This window comes from Carcharodon carcharias, chromosome 22 (genome assembly GCF_017639515.1).
Source record: "Carcharodon carcharias isolate sCarCar2 chromosome 22, sCarCar2.pri, whole genome shotgun sequence".
NCBI lineage: Eukaryota > Metazoa > Chordata > Chondrichthyes > Lamniformes > Lamnidae > Carcharodon > Carcharodon carcharias.
This window is the reverse complement of record NC_054488.1, coordinates 11,782,758-11,806,324: the sequence shown is the minus strand read 5'-3', so window position 1 is coordinate 11,806,324 and position 23,567 is coordinate 11,782,758. Positions and strand designations below refer to the sequence as shown.

The 23,567-nt window shown below is 42.2% G+C and overlaps 1 protein-coding gene across 4 annotated transcripts in view; it reads left to right on the top strand.

Moving 5' to 3' along the window:
• LOC121293614 (dynein heavy chain 9, axonemal-like) overlaps positions 1–23,567 on the top strand; it is a 530,687-nt gene that overhangs the window by 487,249 nt on the left and 19,871 nt on the right. For all 4 annotated transcript variants that reach the window (XM_041216734.1, XM_041216733.1, XM_041216736.1 and 1 more), the window contains 2 exons: positions 1,895–2,077; positions 3,899–4,288. In XM_041216734.1, coding sequence (XP_041072668.1) covers positions 1,895–2,077; positions 3,899–4,288 — 573 coding nt within the window. The remainder of the gene's footprint in view (positions 1–1,894; positions 2,078–3,898; positions 4,289–23,567) is intronic.

Sequence of the window (23,567 nt, the reverse complement as noted above, 5' to 3'; positions counted from 1 at the left end):
CGAGCAGTGGGTGCTGCTGGGACTGCAAGTAGACCCCGGGCAGATGGACCCAGGGAAGTCTGGGGTTTTGGACAAGAAGGGTTGGGGAGGAGGCTTGCAGGGGGTAGGTTTTGAAGGCCAGGCAAGGAGGAACAAAGTGGGGGTTACATCTTTGGGGGTTGCCCCTGTGCGCACAGGGCACCCCTGCACAATGTGCCTTTTTAGCAAAGTAGTTTAAAAGCTGCTTTCTGATGCCTGTCTGCCCATGCCAACTGTATCATGGCATTGGTGGCATAATTGCCTGTTAATTTTTTTTTAAATGGCAGGTGGTGGGCTGCCAATTTGGGCTCCCACCTGCCTACAGTTTTATGGGGACCAGGTAAGGGGTGGGTGGGAAGGTGGTAGGCTAGCTACCCAACATACTTTTCATGCCACCCCCCCCCCCCCCTTTCCAGTGCTGAAAACACACTCGGTTGAGGGGGGGGGTGGTGGGGTTCATAAAATCCAGCCCATGGTGAAGTACATGTAGACAATATGATACACATGCAAATTATTTCTCCCTTTATTCTTTCAATATCCCTGACAAGAATCCAGATCACTGCTAAACTCCAGTTGTTGATGAGGTTCTGCTGGATAGATGGAAAGTATACATTCTAAAATGTCAACCAAAATAGGACAATATTAACATGCAATACAATATAGTGAAAACAAGGAGCAAATTAGTCTCAGCTCCACAATTGCTCAGTGTATAAAAGGTAACCTGAAACCATTAAGGATGATAGAGCACATTTAATAGCAGCACCAACTCTTTTTTATTAAATGTCAACATCAATTTAAAGGTGGTTAATTCCAAACCTGATGGGTAGGATGTTCACGGAAATTTATTTTTTTGGTGAGCTTTAAAGTTTAACATGCTGAGTTTATTAACCCTAGAGCATAAACACCTTTACATTGTAGCTAAGGTTGGCATGGAACTGATGCAGCATACAGTTCCTTCTACTCTACCCGAACAGGGTTGCAAATGAGCAAGAGCACTGAGAGCAACCGATGAGAAAAGATAACTGAGAAAAGGGGGCAAGAGCGAGAAACATGAGCAGGTTCCACAGGGAGACCAAGAAATCTAGCCTGAGAGCTCTGTCAGACTAGACTGTGTTCAACAAACGCTCTGTACCTGAACTAGTCATTACCCGAAAAAAAAACCTTTTGAAGGAAAGAAAAGCTGAAGAATTAGATACCGAGAACAATTAGCTTTATGAAATTTAAGATCTCAGTTGTGATGTTACACCGGTTAATGAAACTGCAAATATACTCTCCCCCAACACGCATTCATATTAAACAATTTTTAACAATTCCAGTAACTCAGTTGAATAGAGATGTGGGCCGATATTTACTGGAGGCCATCGGGGTCATTAATTGCTCTGTTAATGGCCTCAATTGGCTGCAGGGTGGGAAACTGTTCACAGGTCTTCCTGTCATGGGCTTAATCATATTGGAGATGTGAAAGGTGGCAGGATCCCCACCCACCATCCTCCTGCGTCATTAAATGCCTCTTATACCTCCAACCTCACCACAGGAGAAAGCATTAAATTCTCCCATGGACCCTGAAAGTATTTTTCCCCCCCGATGCACTCACTGACTTACCTGTCATCCGTTTTTTAATCTGCTCTTCAAAACTTGCAGTTCTCTCTAACAATTGAAAGTGCTGACTTTTAAGTTGCATCTGCTGTTGAATTGGTCATTAATAATGTTGTCACGCCTGAGCACCAAATGCAGAGTGGAAAGTGGATTGTCTTCAAAGTAGTAAATCTCAGCATTGACCAAAGAGCCAGTGTTCTATCCCATTATTCAGAAAGCTGCCAGGGCTCAATCATGTGGACATCCTCACAGCTCTCCTTCCTGTTCTTTGGCATTCCAGGTAAAGACTACTTTGGATGAAGTAATGGAAAAATTACCAGAGGAATTTAACATCGCAGAGTTGATGAGCAAGGCAGAGGAGCGGACTCCGTACGTCGTGGTTGCTTTTCAGGAGTGTGAGCGAATGAACGTTCTTACCTCAGAGATCAAGCGCTCACTTAAGGAGCTAGATTTGGGATTAAAGGTACCTTGCAAAACATCCCAATGGCTAATTAAAACCATTTGCATTTATGATTAGTGGTGAGGGTGGGGGTGAGGTGGTGAGGGGGGGAAGTAAAACAGATTCATGGAAATTATTGGTTTCTGTAAAATTATCCAATAATGTATTTTTAAAATTCATTCATGGGGTTTGGCTATCACTGGCAAGGCCAGCATTTGTTGCCCTTCCCTAATTGCCCTTGGACTGAGTGGTTTGCTAGGCCATTTCAGAAGGAAGTGAAGAATCAAGCATGTTGATGTTGGCCTGGAGTCACATATGCACCATGGCAGATTTCCTTCCCTAAAGGACATTAATGAATCAGATGGGTTTTTAACAGCAATCATTGATAGTTTTGTGGTCACCATTACTGAGACTAGCTTTATATTCCAGATTTGTTGATTGAATTCAAATTCCACCAGCTGCGGTGGGATTTGAACTCACGTCTCCAGAACATTAGCCCGGGCCTCTGGATTACTTGTCCAGTGAGATTATCACTACACCATTGTCACCCCTTATATAACTGTTACTGCTTGAACTAATCAATTACTATACAGCATTTTCTTGCCACTGAAGAATTTAATAAAGTGTACAATCAATGGAATTGTTTACAAAGAAAGAATAATCGTGCATGACTCCAGTATGTACCAAATAAATTTACAGTTTACAATTACTTTCCAAGCAATGTCAGTGTTGTTGCATAGATCAACATGCAGTCAATTTATGCACAGCATGGTTCTGCAAACAGCAATGAGATAAGTGATGGGTTAATAAGCAATAAATGTTGGCCAGAAAAGCAGGAAAGCCTCCCCTGCTCCTCTCTAAATAGTGCCACGGATGCTCTGCATCTATCTGTCAGGCAACTAAAGTCTTGGCTTAACACCTCATTTTAAAGCATCCCTGACAATGCAGCACTCACTCAGTATTGCGCTGAAATGCTGAACACCTGGAACAACGTTTCACCTCCCAACTTCTGACGTGATAATGCAAAGCTGGAACTCATGCCTGCACTTATTGATTTGTGCCAAAAGCCACTGTGAAGAAACTTACGTTTAAAAAAACTATAAACCAGTTACAGTGCATTTGAATCTCCTCCAAACCAAACAATGTCTACATTGCCTGTCTCATGCCTGGCTTAAGCTGAACTGATTAAGAGGCAACTCTGCAGTTGTCCAGATGTATACAGGAACAGTTAGATATGTAAACGCTTGTAGACTGTATAAGGCCAAAGAGGAATTTGGAGTGTATAACCGGCAGCTCATCAAATTCATCTGTTTTAAACAACAGTCCAAATTCAAAGTTACAGCCTCAGTTCCCAAGATAGTATTCTAAGGGCTCCTGCAGACATTTCTCCACTATTTTAACTCTGTGTAGGTGGGTGGGTTTTGAATGTGTTAAAATTGAGCCCATGTGTCTATTGATGAAGCTGAATAAAACAGTCATGAGCCTTTATATGCCACCTGGGAATGTTTTTCCACAACTTTTCAGCAAACGAATATGTTCCTCTGACAGCCACAGAGGCATCTTCACCATTTTATTCTTTTCTGTACTGCTCTATCAGGAGGGGACTTTATCTTCCTTTTTTCCCTCCAAGCACTGTGTATCTATGTATGGCTGAAGCATGTAATGGTACTGTTCAGATGATCAAAACAAATACTCACGCTTAATGTTCTTAATTAATTTCTCACATCACTGTGATTTTTCTGGCCAAATGTTATGCCAAAGATGATAAAAAATAGACATGAACCCCGATGCTCTGAGTCAATCACTTTCACTGAATGTTTCCTTCCCGCTGCTTTTCATTCTTAGGGAGAACTGACCATGACTAGTGACATGGAGAATCTGCAAAATGCCATCTTCTTTGATCAAGTACCAGATTCTTGGAGTAAACGAGCCTACCCATCAATGGCTGGTCTAGCTAACTGGTTTGTGGACCTCCTTAACCGCATTAAGGAACTGGAAACCTGGACATCCGACTTCGCCCTCCCTTCTGCAGTGTGGCTTGCCGGCTTCTTCAACCCACAGTCTTTCCTGACTGCCATCATGCAGTCCATGGCCAGGAGGAACGAGTGGCCTTTAGACAAAATGTGTCTTCAGTGTGATGTCACCAAGAAAAACCGTGAGGATTGCAGCGCTCTGCCCCGTGAAGGTGCCTACATCCACGGTCTGTTCATGGAGGGTGCACGCTGGGATTCGCAGGTACCCAACAGATTTTCTTTCACTGGAGCTAATTAAGATCCAAAACTCTTCAATTTTATTTGTGAACAGACCCCAAGACTAGGAAATAAATCCATAATATTTGGAAGTTCAGCCCCTGCTCAATTAAAGCAACTGGGGTTGCTTGGGTCATTGCAGGAGGGCACGAGTGGGCTGAGTATGCAACAGGAACCCATTTAAATAGGAGCCAGCAGCACTTCTGCACATTTTAATACCGTTGCTATCTCAACTAAATTACCTCCCTCGGAATTGATCAAAACAGAGCCTACGTTTGGAAGATTTAATGTAATACAAATGTAAATGATGTTTATATGTAATTCTTGCACAACTACACACATTAATCAAAAAAAAACCTCAGCAATGCTTGAAACAGTGTGAGATGGTTGATTGTTTTTAGCATTGGGCAATATTCCGCCCGCCCCCCCCCCCCTCCACCCACCGTTGCGAGGGGTTGTGCGCAAGTGGGCGGGTTCCCGATTGGGGGTGCGCTGCCATTTTACATGGGTGGACAGGTTGAGGCCTGCCCAGCGTGACATCTGCTTGGAAGCCCTTTGCGCTCCCTGTGCGGACAGCGGGGGCTCCCCTCAGCTGGGAGTTCGCTCCTTCGCACTCTCATCTCCCTGAAGCAAAGAGCTGCCTCAGGGAGATCGGCTCAGGTTTGAACCATTAAATAAAGATGAGAACAAAAAAAATTTTGACATGTCCCCTCATGTGCCACTGTAACGAGAGGTGGGACATGTCAATTTCCTTTTACTTAGAGATTTCATACAAATTTTAATAACCTCATGAAACCTCATCCCGCCCGTGGATGAGGTTTCATCTTTTCTCGGAAGCACCCACCCCCTCTCCCCCCAGGGCTCTTGGCCTGCCCGCCAATCTTAAGGTTGGACGGACAGGTCCATTAATCACTTTAATTACTTTTTTAATGGCCTTAATAGGCCTTTGACAGGTCGGCAGGCGCGCAGCTGATTCGGAAGATGCAGCCCATTGTTTCCGACATTGCTTTCTGATGTCAGTCTCAGTAAAGCACAGCATGCTCCTTGAAATGTGCAGCTCCTACTTGTATCCACGCGATACAATGTGAAAGTACAGAACTGGTTGTTCTTGTGGCACATACTCAATATTAATCCCCGATCCCCGTTTACATCTTTTAGCAGCTTGCTGCCAGATATAAATAAATAAACAAAAAGATTAGATTGGAATTCTGGCAGCAATCAACAAGTTAATTCACAATCACAAATTAATTCTCACTATCTGTTGGCCACTGCTTTTCTCGTTCAAGCATATTTGAATTATTTTTTCCAGCAAATTGTGACATGAATCTATATTTGGAGCATGATTCTTTATTAACTGAGCAGTTTGATAGAACAAATATTCGAGGGCTAAAAAAACTCCCTATTGTAGGTTTTGAGGACAGGGTAGGAATTCGGAAGGCAAATGGAATGTTGGCATCTATTGCAAGGGGAATGTACTGTAGCTCTACAGGGCCTTGGTGGGACCACATCTGGGGTACTGAGCTACAGTTTTGGTCTCCTTATTTGAAAAACAACATAATTGCGCTAGAATCAGTTCAGAGAAGGTTCGCTGGACTCACTCCTGGGATGATGAAGAAAGATTAAACAGGGTGGGCCTCTACCCATTGGGGTTTAGAAGAATGGGAGGTGATCTTATTGAAACATGTAACAGCCTGAAGGGATTTGATAGGGTAGATACTGGGAGGATGTTTCCACTTGTGGGAGAGACTAGAACTAGGGGACACAGTTAAAGAAGAAGAGGTCCAATGAGGAGGATTTTTTTTCACTCAGAGGGTCATTAGTATGGGGAATTCTGTTTACCAGAAAGCAGTGGAGGCTGGGTCATTGAATTTATTCAAGGCAGTGTTAGACAGATATTTTGATAGACAAGGGAGTCAAGCGTTGTGGGGGGCAAACAGGGAAGTGGAACTGAGACCACCAGCAGATCAGCCTTGATCTTATTGAATGGCAGTGCAGGCTGAAAGGGCTGAATGGCCTATCCCTGCTCCTAAGCCCAATGTTCCTAGGTCCCTTTTGGGCAAATAAACAGAACAAAAATGGTGACGGAAACTCTAAGTTTCAATCTCTGTACTCCAGTCTAATGCATCACTTGGATTATATGATTATACTGCTCTGTCAATCTATCAGTACAACTACCTTTGAAACAATGAAACACTAGTAAGTCAAGCTCAGAGTCTTGCTCATAAACAGCAATGGATTGTAGAACGTGAGGAAGTCTCGGAGACATGGTAGATGTTACTTTAAACGATACTCAGCGCAAGAATCCAAAAAAGGGGTTTAGGTAACACCACGAGCTGTGAAACAGGTGCCAATGGACAGCAAGTGAGGCCCAGAGTTGATGCTGTGCCTTGAATTCACTTGGAGATATTCATTATTGCCTATTTGCTCTGTGTTAATCTGAGATATTCAGGAGGTAATTTAAGGTGCACTGAAATTATGGTTGGAATTCTACTCTTTGGAGCAGCGTTCTGGCAGTGCAGGACAGCTGCCCAACTCTCTAAGTCTGCCGCATTTCCCTATCTGGGGGATGAGGGTGGTGGGAGTTGAGGAGTCATCAGTTGTGCATAGCTGACTCCTCGGGGAAATCTCACTGCAACAGAGAGTCCACCTGTACAACAGTTTGTGAACACTGCTGCTGTGGAACTTAAAGAGCCAGCGAGGAACCTAAAGTGATAGAAGCTTCCTGATGCTCAGGGTAATGTCCCACTGAAGGCCTTGGCCAAGACACTAGACCTTCGGGTCAAACTGGAGGAAGAGGCTGCTCTACAGGGTTACCCAAGGCCATTAAGAATACTTCCAGGGTCATCGGGGAACGCTAACACAGGCAGGCAGGAACAAAATCACTGTTTAGGCACTTCCAACAGTCCTCATTCCCCCCCACCCCCCCAATCCCCCACCATTCCTCCACCTTCCTAGCTATCATTTCATGTGGTAGAGTCTTGTTGAGTTTCTGGTGAAGAAAGGAGGCCCAGAAGGAAAAAAACAGTTTGGACCAGTACTCTTATTTCCCAGTTTTTACTGTTTTTCCTTCTAGTGAGGAGGGGGTTGTGGGGGCGGGGTGTGTGGGCAGTGGTGGGGGGGAGTGGGGTGGGATACAGGCCAGGCAGTGTCAATGGCCTGCAAGTGCAGTGTTGCTATGAAGAGATTGCACTTCACATTGATACTGTAGTTATAGTGCAAATGCATCCAATCCAAAGTCAAGAGCTGAAGTGATACTCATCATGCTCACTCTGCTTCACTTTGTAATTTGTTCAGCCACATTCAGTGTCAGCGTGAAGCTGAGATTATTCTGCATCAACATTAAACATGCCATGACAGTTGACAGTAATTGAGAAAGGTTTGAAGGATTTAGTAACAGACTGGAGGGGCTATAATCTATGAAAAGTGATAGTATTATTGGGCCTTTCTTTTGCTTAAGATTTGAATGCATAAAGGGCTACAGTTGCGTTTCTAGGACTGTATCCATTGGTGGAGTCGATACTTCAGTTCTTAATGTAAACCTGGCTGTTTATCTCATCTTTAAACAATGCACATTAAATGTGGAAGATTACATATTTGAAAGAAAGTAAAGTGGATGAGACTTGACATTCCATTCTTATTATCTCCACATTGCATTCAGCAACCAAAAGCTTTCATTTATTCATCCTGTGGTATACAGATTAACAACATTCCTCTGACAAATGCAGTGTAGAATGTGATATTTGGGAGCACTTAGCAAACAGTCTGCAGAGCAACAGTAGCATTTCAGATCAGTTATCAGGTTAAATATTCATGTATATTGATGAAGCCTTGCTTTGCTGCTTTCTCTTTTAAATCATAGCTTAATAAGGCAAAAACAGATTATTATAAAAAGAACTGCCTTGTTGCTGCTCAGGGAATTAATATTCTCAACTCCAAATTTTATAAAATTTGCCTCTGCAGGTCAAATGCTGACCAACTTTTAGCTGTTAATTGCTGAGTATAGGACTCTAAGGTAATGGAGTGTTTCAGCACAGCAGGAAAGGCAGCATTGGTCTTGTGCTTTTAGCTTTATGCAATGTGCCCCACATCACTTTTCACCCAAATATTTCCAGGTCCAAGTTATACCCTACTTCATATTTTAAATTAAGACATTGGGCTGGATTTTACACAGAGGAGGTGTCCCTGCCCCGGTTTAAAAGTCGCAGCTGAGCCTGCCTGCCTTGTGACCGGGAAGCCTGAGCCCCTCTGTGTGTCCTGTCGGTTGGCTCGAGATGGGACTTCCGTACCCACCTGGGAGGAGAACCCATCTCCTAGTCCCAGCAGCGCCACCACGAAGTGTGGCCGCTGCCGGGACTGCCCTAGAGGCTGGATTCAAAGGTGAGTGGGCAGTTTCACTGGGACTAATCTGGCAGGCCCCAGCTAAGGGGGAAGAGGGCCAGGTTTGAGAGGGCGGGTGAACACGTGGGATTGGGGGGAATACCGTGGTGTGGTTCTCCATCGGGCACAAGGTGGCTGAACAGGAGCCTGCAAAAAGACTCCCAGATTTGACCCCTTCCCCAAATAGTAAAATGTCAGTGTTGGCAGAAGGAGGCCCTTAAGTGGTCAATAACTGGCCACTTGATGGCTTCAGTTGGCCCAAGGGCAGGCAGAACACACTGCGTCCCCCTGCCACTGATAAAATGCCAGCGGATTCAGGCCGCGCAGACATGGTGTCACTGCCATGGGACCCAATTTTATGTCCCCCCCACCTGCTAGAATAGCCCTGGAGTGGGGTGTAAAATTATACCCATTGTCATTACTGCCGCTACTTGGACAATCCCTATAATGATTTGAAACAAATGTTTAGATGCTGTTTCCAGATCCTTCCACGATTTTATCAAGTGGATTTATTGCAATAATTGGTGAAAGTAACTAATAGCTTTCTTGCCATTACCTGTGAAACCAAAACCTTCCCTCAGGTTTGGATTTACTACCAGTTATTATCATCGTAGCAATAGTCATTTAACATTGAGTCTTCTAGCCATTAGCGAGAGGAATACCAGTGCTAAAGGTTGAAACATGTGCTTCAATTATAACTGCCCAGTATCAGCATCCCAGGACAGTCAAATGCAAATTAAATTTCCCATGTACTCCTCTCCAGCCGTGTACCTTAACTCCAAGATTTGAAAAGCACTCCCTACTGCTCCACTGTAAACTATTCCATTTCCCATTTTCCAGTTTGGCCAGCAAAGTGAAGGTGCAAACTGACTTAAATTAATACTGAGCTGACAGTGCTGTCTAATTTTAATTTGTTCCGATTAAATAAATCCCAGGGTTTTAAATGCAGCCTTCTGTTAAATGCCACATAGGACAAGCAGCATATACATTCCTTGTGTAGCAGAGTTATAGGAGACCATATTAAAACACCAGGCTTAGTGTAATAGAAGGAGTAAAGTATGATAATTGATTATTAGTTTCCCTTCTTTGATGGGATTTGGGTGTCACGGGCAAGATCAGCATTTGTTGGCCATCCCTAATTGCCCTTGAACTGAATAGCCTACTAGGCCATTTCAGAGATGAGTTAGCAGCATTACAATGAAACGAAAGTCGCATCTAGGCCAGACCAGGTAAAGATGGCAGATTTCCTTCCTAAAGGGTATAAAGATATTAGCTTCTCAGACATGCAGACACTTTACTTCTTGTGTTTTTTTTTTACCTCTGACTGCCTTTAGTACAAGTGCTAGATGATGTCAAACTGGATATTTCCTAATGACAGAAATGCTGAGCTTATGGTCTAACATCTAGTACTAGATGAGCAGGAATTTCCTCCAATTAAAAATTGGGAGGACTGAAGACATTGTCTTTGCTCCCTACCACAAACTCTGCTCCTTAACCACTGACTCCATCCCTCTTTCTGGCGATTGACTGAGGCTGAACCTTGTGACCTCAAGATGAGCTCCATGCCACTTATGCAGGTCATTTCTAAGATCACTTGTTTCGACCTCCGTAACATTTCCCGACTCCACTCTGCCTCAGCCCATTTGCCACTGAACCCTCATTCGGGCCTTAGCTTACTCCAGACTTTGCTACTCCAATGCCTTCCTGGCAGGCTTCCCACTCTTCCCCCTTTGTAAACTTGGGGTCATCTATAACTTTGCTGCCCATGTCTTAATTCATGCTAAATGTCATTCAACAATCACCCATTAAGTGTTTGCTAACCTACATTGACTTCCAGTTAAGCAATGCCTCAATTTGGAACACTAATCCTTAGTTTCAAACCCCTTCAGGTCCTCGCCGCTCTCTACCTCCCTGCCTCTGTAATCTCCTCCAGCCCTGCAACTCTCTGAAATGTCTACACTCCTCCAATTCTGGCCAATTGAATATCCTCAATTTTAATCACTTCAGCAATGTCGGCCGTGCCTTAAGATGTCAATGCCGGAAGCTCTCCAATCCCCTGTCTAAACCTCTCTGCCTCTCTGTCTTTCTTTCCTCATATACTTTGCTCTTTAAAACCTCTGATCATCAAATGTTTGGTTATCTGCCCTAATATCTCCTTATGTGGCTCGGTGTCGTGTTTTGTTCGATAACACTCCTGTTAAGTGTCTTTGGATTACTACACTAAAGGAACTATATTACCATAAGTTGTTGTTAATGGTGATGATGATGTTTGTGAGTCACCACATGTGCTGTGCTATCCAGCCCCCAAAGTCGGTGACTCAGCTTTTGTAATCTCTGCTTTAACAGGATGTGGAGCCACAGATTCAAAATGCCATTGAAACCTAGTTTACAGGAGGAAGTACATTCTATGTATATTCCTTAACTTTGTTATTTTTTGTAATTCATTGTATGAAACCTCTAGGGCTTTTTGATATGTGACAAAATGATTCACTATGATAAGGGGGGAAATAACTGTTCCTAGAAGTGGTGCTCTGCAGACTAACATCAATTCCCTGAAGGCAGACAGCACAATGAGCTGCTACTTAAGTAGTCTGTACGGCATTCCTCATTGATATCGTTGAAGAAAGTCACTTGTAATTTATATTGTCTGAGTACTGCCGTTTTCCCTCAAACTGTTTAGATACATCTGTTTAATGGATTTAAATAGCCGTTAACTCTTGGATACCATGTTGATGTGATCTGTAACGCTGTACTCCATGTAAGGATAGCCTGCTGCAATCTGACCTCAGTGACAAAGTACACACCATGGTACATCAGAACCAGTGGTTACTACGATCACTTCAACCCTGACTTTTTTATGTCATGTTACTTGCCGAAATGTTACATTATGAGGCAAGTTTTGTGCAGCCACTCGTGGAAGCATTGCGTGGATTTCACTGCTGGGCCACTCGATCACTTACCCTGTGACTGCAATATGTGCCGAAACACACAGGTTTTCTTTAGATAAAAACAAAAAACTGCGGATGCTGGAAATCCAAAACAAAAACAGAAATACCTGGAAAAACTCAGCAGCTCTGGCAGCATCGGCGGAGAAGAACAAAGTTGATGCCTCGAGTCCTCATGACCCCTCAACAGAACAGGTTTTCTTTAGCCTGTCAGTCTTTACCCCAACCCACCTCCCCTACCACTAGCAACAATTGACCTTTCCAAAAGCTGTTTGTACCAATCTGACCACATCCTGTTAAGTGGTGGTGTACCTTTAAATTGAACCAACATCAACTGTCCTAAACCAAACCTGGAGTTGTGTATATTTATGATCCAGGAAAAGGACATGCTATTAACAAACTGACTTCGGGCTTGATTTGTATCAGTTCTTTCAAACATCCTGGATGGAATTTTGCTAGCACGTGAAAATGGACCCCAAACTGTCTTCACTTCAAAGTATTCCTGTTACTTGCGTGAGGGTTATTTCCACCTTCGGTACCTGAGTGTCGGATAGCAAACTAACAAAGCAGTTAGCCTTCCCATTGTTTAATTACAATCGGATGGGTGATCTGTTATGCCAGATTACTTGCCAAGCGGTGAAGATGAAGGTGAAAATTACCCCGATTGAATTTGTTCATCTGCCTCTGTGGGAGCTCAAAAAAAGATGAAGCCGAACTAAACACATTTGATCGCATTAGTTTCTGATTTACAGGAAGTGACCCAAGCAAAGGCTAACCATCTCTAATCGAAACCACACATTAGTTAAAATAAAGTACAATGGGCATATACAATGACAGGCACTGAATTGGTAAATGAAAGCATGGAGAGGACCTGACAGTGATGATAGATGTGATGGGAGCAGAACATAGTCAGGCCACAAACAGGGAGATACTAATGTCCACACTTTTCAGCGTTAAGCTGAATTTGCCTTTTGTGAACCCAATTTTTTTAATTAATTGAAATTTGTTCTGCTGGGTCCGGTTTCAATCTCCCTGAGAGACAGTTGTGTGCCACGTAGAAGAAATAATTATCCCTGTAGGTCACCTTTGGTATTAAAAGAAAATGCTCAGATCACATCGAGAGAAGCATGGCTGACATTTATGGGGCAGTAACTCATCTGTGATTGGTTGAAAGCCCTGCGGTTTTACTAATGAAGGCAATTTGAATGCAGTCATCTTAGCCGTGGCACCTGTCTGCGCATCTGCAGGTTTTCATGCAGTACTTTTTGAATAGCTTAACAATGGTGCAGTTACATAAATCTTTGTGGTGTGACTAAATGGTTGTGAATGGAAGCCAGAGCCTTAATCAATATTGCCATTTCTAGCAGTCCTGGCCTATTACATTAGACAGAATTCTCCTATGTTTTCTTGTACTGATTTGCCTCTGAATCAGTTTGCATACTGATTTAAAAGCCTTCTAACCAAGTGGGTTTGAATGAAGAAATTGGACATGATAGTAAAAATTGGTACTGATCTTTGAAAGAGGACAAGTGCCCTTCTGAAATGAATACTTTCTCCTGGAGACATACATGTGCTTTCACTGTAGACATAATTTAAGAAAGAGTATTTTTCGATTTTGACCCACCTGATTTGGTTTCAAATCTAGAATGGAAATGCAGACTTGAAGCATTGGTAAAAGAGAGTTCAATTTCCCGCAGATACGGGATTTAGAAGGTAGCCACATGATGCAACGCACAACTGGATGATATGAGGGCTAAATGGGGCAGGGTAGCAGAGTAACTAGTACTTCAGAGGTCTGGACTAATCATCTGAGACATGAATTCAAATCCTTTACACCAGCTGTTGAATTTAAATTCAATGAATCAAACAGATTTGGGATAAAATGCTACTCTCGGTAACGGTGACCATTGTCATGAAGCTATTAATGTATATCATACTTTGGAAAATATTTTTCTTTTAAAACAGAGGTTTACTTTGCGAATGTGTCTTAATTGGATTAAAGCCAGCTAGCCTGGGTGCTTTGATGGGTACTAGTTTTGATATGGAAGAGAGATAACGTGCATTTGCATTTTTTGAAAAGGGCATTCAAGAAGTGGGGTGAAAACTTGATGCCTTTCTAGCAGATACCAAGCAATATGTTTATAATACTAATAAAATTAGTGATATGTAGGGAGTTTCATTGTTAAAAGTTGGAATTCAAAGAGGCTGGTGAAACAAAGAGAATTTGAATTCAATCAGTGGTGGTAGGTATAACTTTAGTAGTTTTCGGGTGTGCAGAGCAGAGGCAATGTGAGATCAAAAGGCAGCTGCAAGCCTCCAACTGGCTCCACAGTGAAAAGAACCTAATTTTGAATTTGTAAGGTGAAAATGCTTTGCCTGGTGTTTGGTTAAGTCTATGGGTTGCTGTTGCCTTAATGGAGATTAGTTTGGGAATTTGTTAAAAGCTGTGATGGAAGTAATTTGTAGCCATGTGTATATATTTTAATCTGTGTAAATTAGTAAAATATGTCAATTAGTTTAATGTAAAGCCTCGAGAACTGATGGTCTGATTCCTGAATTTAAGGTTGCACCACAAACATAACACTTAAAATTATAGGTTATGACAGTTGTTTAATGTTTCCCTCTGGGATCTTAAATAACTCTGTTTTACCAACAGAATCGGTCATAACAACCATGGAACTATGCAATTGTTGTTAAAAGCCCAATTGTTTCACTAATATCCTTTAGGGAAGAAAATCAGTTATCCCTACCCGGCCTGGCCTATATGTGACTCCAGACCCACAGCAATGTGGTTAACTCTAACTGCCCTCTGAAATCATCTCGCAATCCACTCAGCTCTATCCAACCACTGCAGAAAATTTTAATAAGAATAAAACTAGATGGACCACCCAGTGTCAACCTAGGAACCAAACATTAAGGGGACACACAGTCCAGTAAATCCTGCAAAATCCTCCTCACTAGCATCTGGGGATTTGTGCCAACGTTGACAGGACTATCCCAAAGACCAGTTGAGCAATGGCCTGACATCGTCATATTCACCGAATCACATATTACAACCAATGTCCCAAACTCTTCCATCACCAGGACAGATCCACTTGAGGTGGCAGCACAGTGATATGCAGTCAGGAATGAGTTGCCCTGGGACTCCTCAACATTGGCTCTGGACCCCATGAAGTCTCTTGGCATCAGGTCTAACATGGGCAAGGAAACCTCACACTGATTGCTATTTACAGCCCCCACGTCAGCTGATGAATCAGTACTCCTCTATTTTGAACACTATTTGGAGGAAGCACTGAGGGTAGCAATGGCATAGAATGAACATGAGGTGGGGGACTTTAACATCCAAAACCAAGACTGGCTGATTCCTGAGGACATAGCTGTTAGACTGGGACTGCAGCTGGTGATAAAAGAATCAAAAAGAGGGAAAAGCCTACTTGACCTTTTCCTGACCAATCCATCTGGTTCAGATGCATCTATCCATGATAGTAATGGTAAGAGTTAGCACCGCATAGTCCTTCTGGAGACAAAGGGCGGGATTTTCCTGCCACCGGGATCATCTGGACCCGAGAAAAGTCAATTGGCTTTTGGCTGGGCCACTGAATCTACTGCGTCGGGTACGACCATGATGGGGCCAAAAAATCCTCGCCAAAGTCCGGATTTCACAGTGAAAAGTCCCTCAATTTTGTTGTGTGGCACCACCACAGTACTAAATGGCAGATTCAGAATAAACCCCGCAGCTCAAAGCTGAGTCTTCATGCAGCTTTGTGGAACATCAGCAGTGGTAGAATTGTATTTCAGTACAATATGTAACCACATGGCCTAGGATACTCAATCATTACCATTAAGTGAGGGAACTAACCCTGGCTCAATGAGGAGTGCAGGAGAGCATGCTAGGAGCAGCACCATATGTACCTTAAAATGAGGTGCTAACGTAGTGAGCTAGAATGCAGGACTATGCATAATATAATGCAGAAGCAGCTATATGCAGAGCTGAGCAATTCAACAGTCAACAGATCAGATCACAGCTCTGCAGTACTATGACATCCAATGATGGTGGTCAAGTAAGCCAGTAATGGGGGGGGAGGAAGAGATTCCATAAGCATCCATATCCTGAATAGTCTTGGAGCCCAGCATGTTAGTGCACAAGTCAAAGCTGAAATATTCTCAATCATCTTCAGCCAGAAGTGTCAAATGGATTATCCATCTAAGCCTTGTCCTGAGGTCCCCAAACATCATAGAACCCAGACTTCAAACAATTTGATTCAATTCACCTGGTATCAAGAAACGGCTGAGCACATGGACACAACAAAAGCTATCGACCCCGACAACATCCCAGTGCTGAAAACCTGTGCTCCAGAACCAGCAGGCCTCTAGCTAGCTGTTCCAACAATGGTATCTATGTGACAATGTGGAAAGTTATCAAGCTATGTTCCATCCACAAAGCACAGGCAAATCCAAACTGGCCAATTACTGCCCCATCAGTCTATTCTCAAACATGAGCAAAGTGATGGAAGGTGTTGTGCTAACAAACAACAATAATTCACCATAACTGGCTCACCAATGCTCAATTTGGCTCCCTCAGGACCACTTGGTTCTGGACCTCAATGCAGCCTTGGTCCAAACAAGGACAAAAGAACTGAATTCCAGAGGTGAGGTGAGAGTGACTGCCCTTGACATCAAGGTACCATGGAGCCCTAGCAAAATTGAAGTCAGTAGGAATTAGGGGGAAAACCTCCATTGGTTGGAGTCATACCTCACACAAAGGAAGGTGGTTCTGGTTGTTGGAGGTCAACTGTTTCAGCCCAAGTCATCACTGCAGGAGTTCCTCAGAGCAGTGCCCTAGGACCAACCATTTTCTGGCACTTTTTCAATGCCTTCCCTCCACCATTAGTTCGGAAGAGTGGATGTGTGCTAATGATTGCACAGTGTTCAGTCCCATTCACAACTCTTCTGAAACTGAAGCATTCCCGCATGCAACAAACCCTGGACAACTTTCAGGCTCGGGCTGATAAGTAGCAAGTAACATTTACGCCACACTAATGCCCGGTAATGCAACCAGGAACAACATGCAAGAAAAACAACCCCACAGAAACAATTAAAGAAACCTCCAGACAAGGTTACCATTACAGGTTCTGGGTGTACCAGCAGATTGTCTCTAGACACTCTTAAATTCACCAGTTCTATACACTTATGTAGTGGTAACTAAACATGAACAACAGTGTTATGATCCCAGCTGAGGTTACCCCTGGACAAGTCTGATGCCAGAGTGGAACCCAGCTTGATAGACCCCAACTTTTAATTTGTTTGTTTAGATAGGTAGAGAGTGGCTACTGAACAGAGTCACAGGAGTCAGTTGGTGAACTTCTAACAAAAGAATAAAACATCTATTTAACATGAAAATATGAACTATATTACAATATTCCTTCACCCACAACTATACCTTTACAGATATATACAGATTTATAAGGATAACACAAGTTACAAAAACGATCTTATACTGTAATGTTCAAAATAAGTACACAGTTCATGTAAACCAATAAGCGACAGATGCCACCTCAACCAGATGCAATGGATCTCTCTTCAATTCCCCACAGCCCTCTCCCATATGCTTGTCACATCATGAGCCAATCAGTCTCAATGAAATCCATCTTTAACATGAGGGTTTCTAATCTCCACTCTCCAAGAACTCGCTTTGGAATCTTCTCTCAAACCGACGCTTCCTCGCTGATACCTTCTGCAAAGATTCACCTCCAGAGGTTTAAACTCTGCTTCTGATGTTCCTCTTCCCTGGTTCACCACATGCATTCAAGCTTTCTTCCACACACTCTTTCACCGACTCAGTTGTCAACAGTACCACTGCTTCACATTCCCATAGCAAAGAGTAACAGACCTTCAGTTGTGTCTTTGGACCTTATGGCCTCTTGCACACTGTTCTTGTTTTAAGTCTGATTTCTGCAGCTTTTGTCTCTTTAAATCTTAAGTTTGTGCCTTTCTCTCTGCCCCTCACTCTTAACTTCATTTAACAGGACCTTTTCCAGGTTCCTGTCCTTCCCTTTGACTAGAAGGTCTGCTGGAGACTTTCTCCTATTCCACTCCCCTGGATTTTTGCGGTCCTTTCTTTAGCTTAGAACAGACTAATGTCCCCTTTGCTCCAGTCTCTTATGTCAGCTACTTTCAAAAGCTTATGGTTGGCGAGCAAATAGGCCAAGCGGCCTTTGCATTTTTTGTGAAACCTTATCCACATGCCTATTTGCCCGCCAACCATTATGTTGGATGGGCAATGAAAAATTAAATTCAGTTAATTGATTAAGGGCCTTAATAGGCCCCCTAATTGTCGGTGGGCACGCTGCCACCTCTCACACATGCCTGCTGACCGAAATATCTTGGAGTGCGCGATGACGTCGGAACACTCGCCTGATGTCATCGTGCACCATTTTTCTCCCCTTCAGGTCGGGCGCACGCTCACCCAATGAGAGAAAAATTCTGCCGTGTGTGTCTGTGGGAGGGACCTGCTTCTCTGGTGCCCTGCTGCTAGGCAACAGCCCAGTTTCTCTACTCTTGTGTGTTTAACTTAGCTGCAACAGTTGTAAAACCTTCATTAGAAATGCAGGCACCCTTTAAAATAAACTAAAACTTAATTTGATCTTTTCTTAACACTCAGATACAGAAATACAAATCAAACTTAAACTTTAAAGCTTAAACTCATTTCTAATACCTACAAATACAAATACAACTTTTTAAACTATCTCTATTTACCTTGGAGGAAAGGAAGCTTCACAGCATTGAAGGTTTCCTTACAATGGCCTTACAACCACCTCACACAAACGTAACTTCATAAACCTCTAACAATAGCTTATATATACTATCCATTTTGTTTCACAACTACATATTGTACAATTACAAAAACATACTTAAACAAAGTCAATAAATGTAACAAGATTAGCAGAATTTGTACATTGCAGCATTATCGTAACTCAACCCTTATGTTTCTTTTTCCTCTTGTTCCCTATTTTTAACTCAGCAAAGAATGTTTCACTTAAGTCTACATCCCAATCGTCCTTTTTGTTCACCATAATTCCATCTTCAAGCTCATTTTCCAAACTCAAATATGTAAATTCTCATTTTGATTTAACAAAATCAAAATGGCATTTTGTACATTAACATTTCATTCCGTTTCTGGGCAAAATCTCTTTCTGCTGTTTCAAGGATATGACTGAGATGCTTCTTCTGTTCGTATAAAAAGATTTTGTACTTCTGCTTGGTTTGATCTTTAAACTTTTTATGATATTGTTGTTTCTCCAAATCCCATTTTGAACAGGTCTTTTCCATTTCTCTTTGAGCAGTGTCAATTATATTCTCCCTATGGAGTTTCATAGTTCGTTCCAGCCCTTCGATTCTTTTGCATAATCCATGAACTGTATCATTCCACTCCTTTACAGGTTTGGAATGGTCTTTTGAAAACTGTCCACTTGCCTGAATTCCAACTGCTGTACTTTGTGATTAGCATCAGCGAGCACTTGTAAATCAGTGTCTCTGGTCATTGACTTTTCCAGAGCGTTTTGCAGTTCTTTATGCTGACAATTCTTAAGTTCCAATTCTGCAGGCACATCAGTTGTTTTCACATAGTCCATTACTGAGGTTGATATATCAGTAATTTTACTTGGATCGGTTGTTTTCTCAACTGGACCATAACTTAGCAAGAAAAGACAGGAACAACTTTTGAACTGTGACACTCCATACCCACACATCTTCTCCAGTTTGTATTGAAGTTCAAGAATCTCATTACTCTTTTCCCAGTGAAGTTCTAACAGTTTGTTAGTTTTGGTTTTTAATTCTGCATTCAAACAATTATTCTGATTTAACAACAATTCCTTTTCCTCATCAAGGCATTTTCTTCGATACTTCGTAGCAACTTCTGATGCTTGAAGCTCATCAGATTTTAACTGAAGATTGACCTCTGTTAAGTTTGCTTCTACAAGTTTATCATTTAGATATTTCGAGTCCTCAGTCAAGTATCCTATTTTCTGTGGTTGATTCTCAATTGTTCTCACCAATTCTCTTCTTTCATTAGCAAACTCCTCTTTCATAATTGAAAGTTGGTTTTCTATGTTAATCAGGTTTTCCTTCAATTGCTTTTTATCTGCAATTAGTGTTTCATTTTTGTTTTCTGAAGCTGGTTGGGATCAACATTATCAACCACTTGCTGCAATAGAGTCATTGCCACATTACTATCTCCATTAGCCAAATCATTACCCAGAATAAAATCCATCCCTCCAATGGGTGATTTAGGAATAATTCCCACCGTAACAATTCCATTTACAAAGAGACTTTGTAAGTTGACTTCACACAAAGAAACATGTTCATGAATTCCATTAAAAACCCTTATTAATACTTTTCCCTTCATAAAGCTACCTGGAACACAACTTGTATCATCAACCACCATCAACGACTGATCTGCCCCTGTATCTCAAAATTTTAATCTGTTTACTTATTTTGTTGGAAGAGTAAGGGAACACTTCTCCCTTCAACACAAAACATCCAGAACCTCTGTTAGCCTGATTTCCTTCACAAGTAATCAAAGAAGAATTGTCTGGACTATCCTGAACCATATCTCCCTTTCCTGTATGTTCTGAGGGACCACGTTTCATCTTTCCCACTGCTACAGTTTTTAACAACCATTTCCTTTTCTGCTATAACCTTTCCTGAGGATTGCTTAGGCGTTCCTACTACTGCAATATGTCCACCATTTAATTTCCAGCAACCTGCCCTAACATGTCCCATCTTGTTACAATGAAAACACTTAGGCTTTTGAATGTCATTTCCACCCTTAGTACCTTCCTTTCTGGCCTGAAGAGAAATTTCCTGACAAGTCCCAGCTGTCCCTTCTCTTCCCTGGCCATTTGCCTTCCTTTCACCTTCCCACCTTCTATCCTTCTTAGGTTTGTGGGCATGGCAGAAAAAAGGTTTAGATTTATGGACCAGTTCATAGTCATCAGCCATCTCTGCTGCCTGTCTGGCTGTTTTAACCTTCTGGTCTTCAACATGGATTCTAACTACAAGAGGAAATGAATCTTTAATTCTTCCAAGAGAATTATTTCCCTAGGAGCTTCATATGTTGTCTCTACCTTTAATGCCCGTATCCAATGGTCAAAATTACTTTGCTTTACCCTTTCAAATTCAATATAGGTCTTTCCAGGCTCAAAAGCACTCAGAATATCCTTTTTTTGCTGCATCATAATCCACCGATACCTCTTCTGACAGTGATGCATAAACCTCGTGACCTCTACCTACCAACCTAGGCTGTAAAAGGAATGTCCAGATTTCTTTTTGCGATTTCATTTGCCTAGCTGCCTTTTCACATCAAATAAAGAATGCCTCTACATCCCTTTCTCAAATTTTTGGAGAGCTTACACAAACTTACACATCTCACCACTGGGCTTTGGGTTGACGTTTATTTCATCATCAGAACCTTCCTCAGCATCTGAGATTTCTTTTTTAAGGTCCAGCTTTCTAAGCTGGTATTACCTTACTCGTTTCTTCTCTCTTGCCTGAAATTCCAGTTCCAGCTTCCTAAGTGCCCTTTCCTTTTCCTTTTCTGCAATTTCTATTCATTTTCTTCTCTTTCCTTTGCCTCTAGCCTTTTCAGTTCCAATTCTCTTTCTTTTTCCTTTCCTTTTGCCTTTGGTTCAATTATTTTCAGTTCCTTTTATTGTTCAAGTTCAAGCTTCTTCATCTGTAACTGAAGTCTCACTACCTCCAGCTGTGACTCATCCCCTGGAGAATGTGGTCTCTCTAGGACCCTTTCAGTTTTAAATGCTGTGCTATTATCTCAGCTATGTCAGCTTTCTTCACCCTTTGGGTAATTTTAACTCCAACTTATCCGTCAATTCCATTACCTTACTCTTGGTTAATTTCTGTAAACCAGAGTTTCATTATCCATCTGTAAAAAAGTCTTAGCAACCTTTAAAGCCATTTCCAATTCCAACCCATAATATATACCTCACAGCAACTCCAGTTCTATGTCCAATACCTCTTTACCTTCACGTACTAATTTTATCAAGATTCACAGATCCTACCAATGTTCAAGGATTTCCAATCCCACCATATAATGATAATTCCGAACCAATTATCATTCTGTGTCCAATCACCCACTGCCTGCTTTTCAAATCCCGGACGAGCCCCCACTTTGTTATGATCCCAGCTGAGGTTACCCCTGGACAAGCATGATCCCAGAATGGAACCCAGCTTGATAGATCCTAATTTTTAATTTCTTTGTTTAGATATGTGGAGAGGGGCTATCAAATGGAGTCAGTGAATGAACTTTTAACAAAAGTATAAAACATTTACTTATAGAAAAGATGAACAATATTACAATACAACTTCACCCACATAGGATAACGCAAGTTACAAAAACTATCTTGTACTCTAATGTTCACAGTAAGTACACAGTCCATGTAAATCAATAGGCACCCCGTGGTCAGACACACCACACTCTGAAACCAAGTGACAGATGCCACCTCAGCCAGATGCTATGGATCTCTCCTCAGCTCCCCCCAGATGCTTGTTACATATCATTACAAGAAGGGAGGTGCGTCATGTGATCCAGTCTCAGTTTCACTTTTGCCTATGAACAGGACACAGCACAACTCTGATGTCTTCAAGTTTTATTCCCATGGATATCTGTTCTCATGTGCCTAGTTTTAACAAATGAACCCGCAATGTGTTTACCCAATCCCTTATGAGTGATTATAAAAACACAACAGTCACCTTTTGAGAAAAGGATCAGGGAGCCAGGACAGTGTGGTTGGGGGTGGTGGTGAATGGGCGAGGAAGGAAAGCCTCCCTGCTCGGAGACAAGGAAGAGAGGTGGGTGAGTGGAGGCGGCCAAGCCAGGGTGGGGGGCAGCTGGAGTCTGAGGTGACCTGTGACATGGCAGCGGTGACTGGAACAGGAAGGCTCAGCACCCCACCCACTCTCCCTGAAGCCAGCAGAAGCCCCTTCCTGCTAGGATCATTCGAGGAGTCCAAGCGACTCCACTGTAAAAATGGAGACGACTTCATGTGGATCTTGCCAGAACCCTCGAGAAGAACAATGGCAACAGTGAGCGTTGCAGATCTCCATTAGTATTTTACTGAGAGAAGTTTTTATTTTCTTGTTCCACTTCCTTGTTGCCACTCTGCATCCAAGACTTTCTTTACTGTTCCAGTTATGTGATGCACATAGCATTTCCTTTGGTGTACTTCAATTCGAATTCGCAAATCAGGAATTATTCATATCATTGCTATTATGTAACAATTAACTTCAATTCCAGTTCATTTCCATTCGGCCCCAGTTCCACAAAAGGTTTCCCTTTATAGATTTGATTTACCCACAATATCCCTCAAAAAACTAGTGTCGACTTATACATGAGGTATATGAAAAGATAAGGATTGTTCGGCCAAAAGTCAGGGGTTGACTTTTATTACTCAAGTATGTACGGTAATCTTCAAGACTATTAAATCCCTCACATTAAGTAATAAATATATTCTCAAAAACCCAGTTATGTAATCTTTATTCTTTGACTGGTGTAAGAAATATTTCTTTTTATCGCTTTTTATGCACAAGAGATTTAGAATGGGGATTTACTATTCATGTCTAATTTCTCATATACAATGGCTATCTTCAAACTGTACATCAGTCAAGAGATATTAAGTGAGAAATTGGGCTCCATAGGGTCTGTTTTATGGCTGCTATGAGGGTTCTTCAAAATGGTGTCCATGCGTTTGCTCAGTAGAGCACATGCTACTGTCAAGTGCTGCTCTTCGAAGGAGAGCCATATTAGACTCGAAACATTAACTTTGTTTCTCCCTCCACAGATGCTGCCAGACTGGCTGCATTTTTCCAGCAGTTTCTGTTTTTATTTCATGTTCTTTAATACCCTGCTGTGCCACTACACTTCTTTTT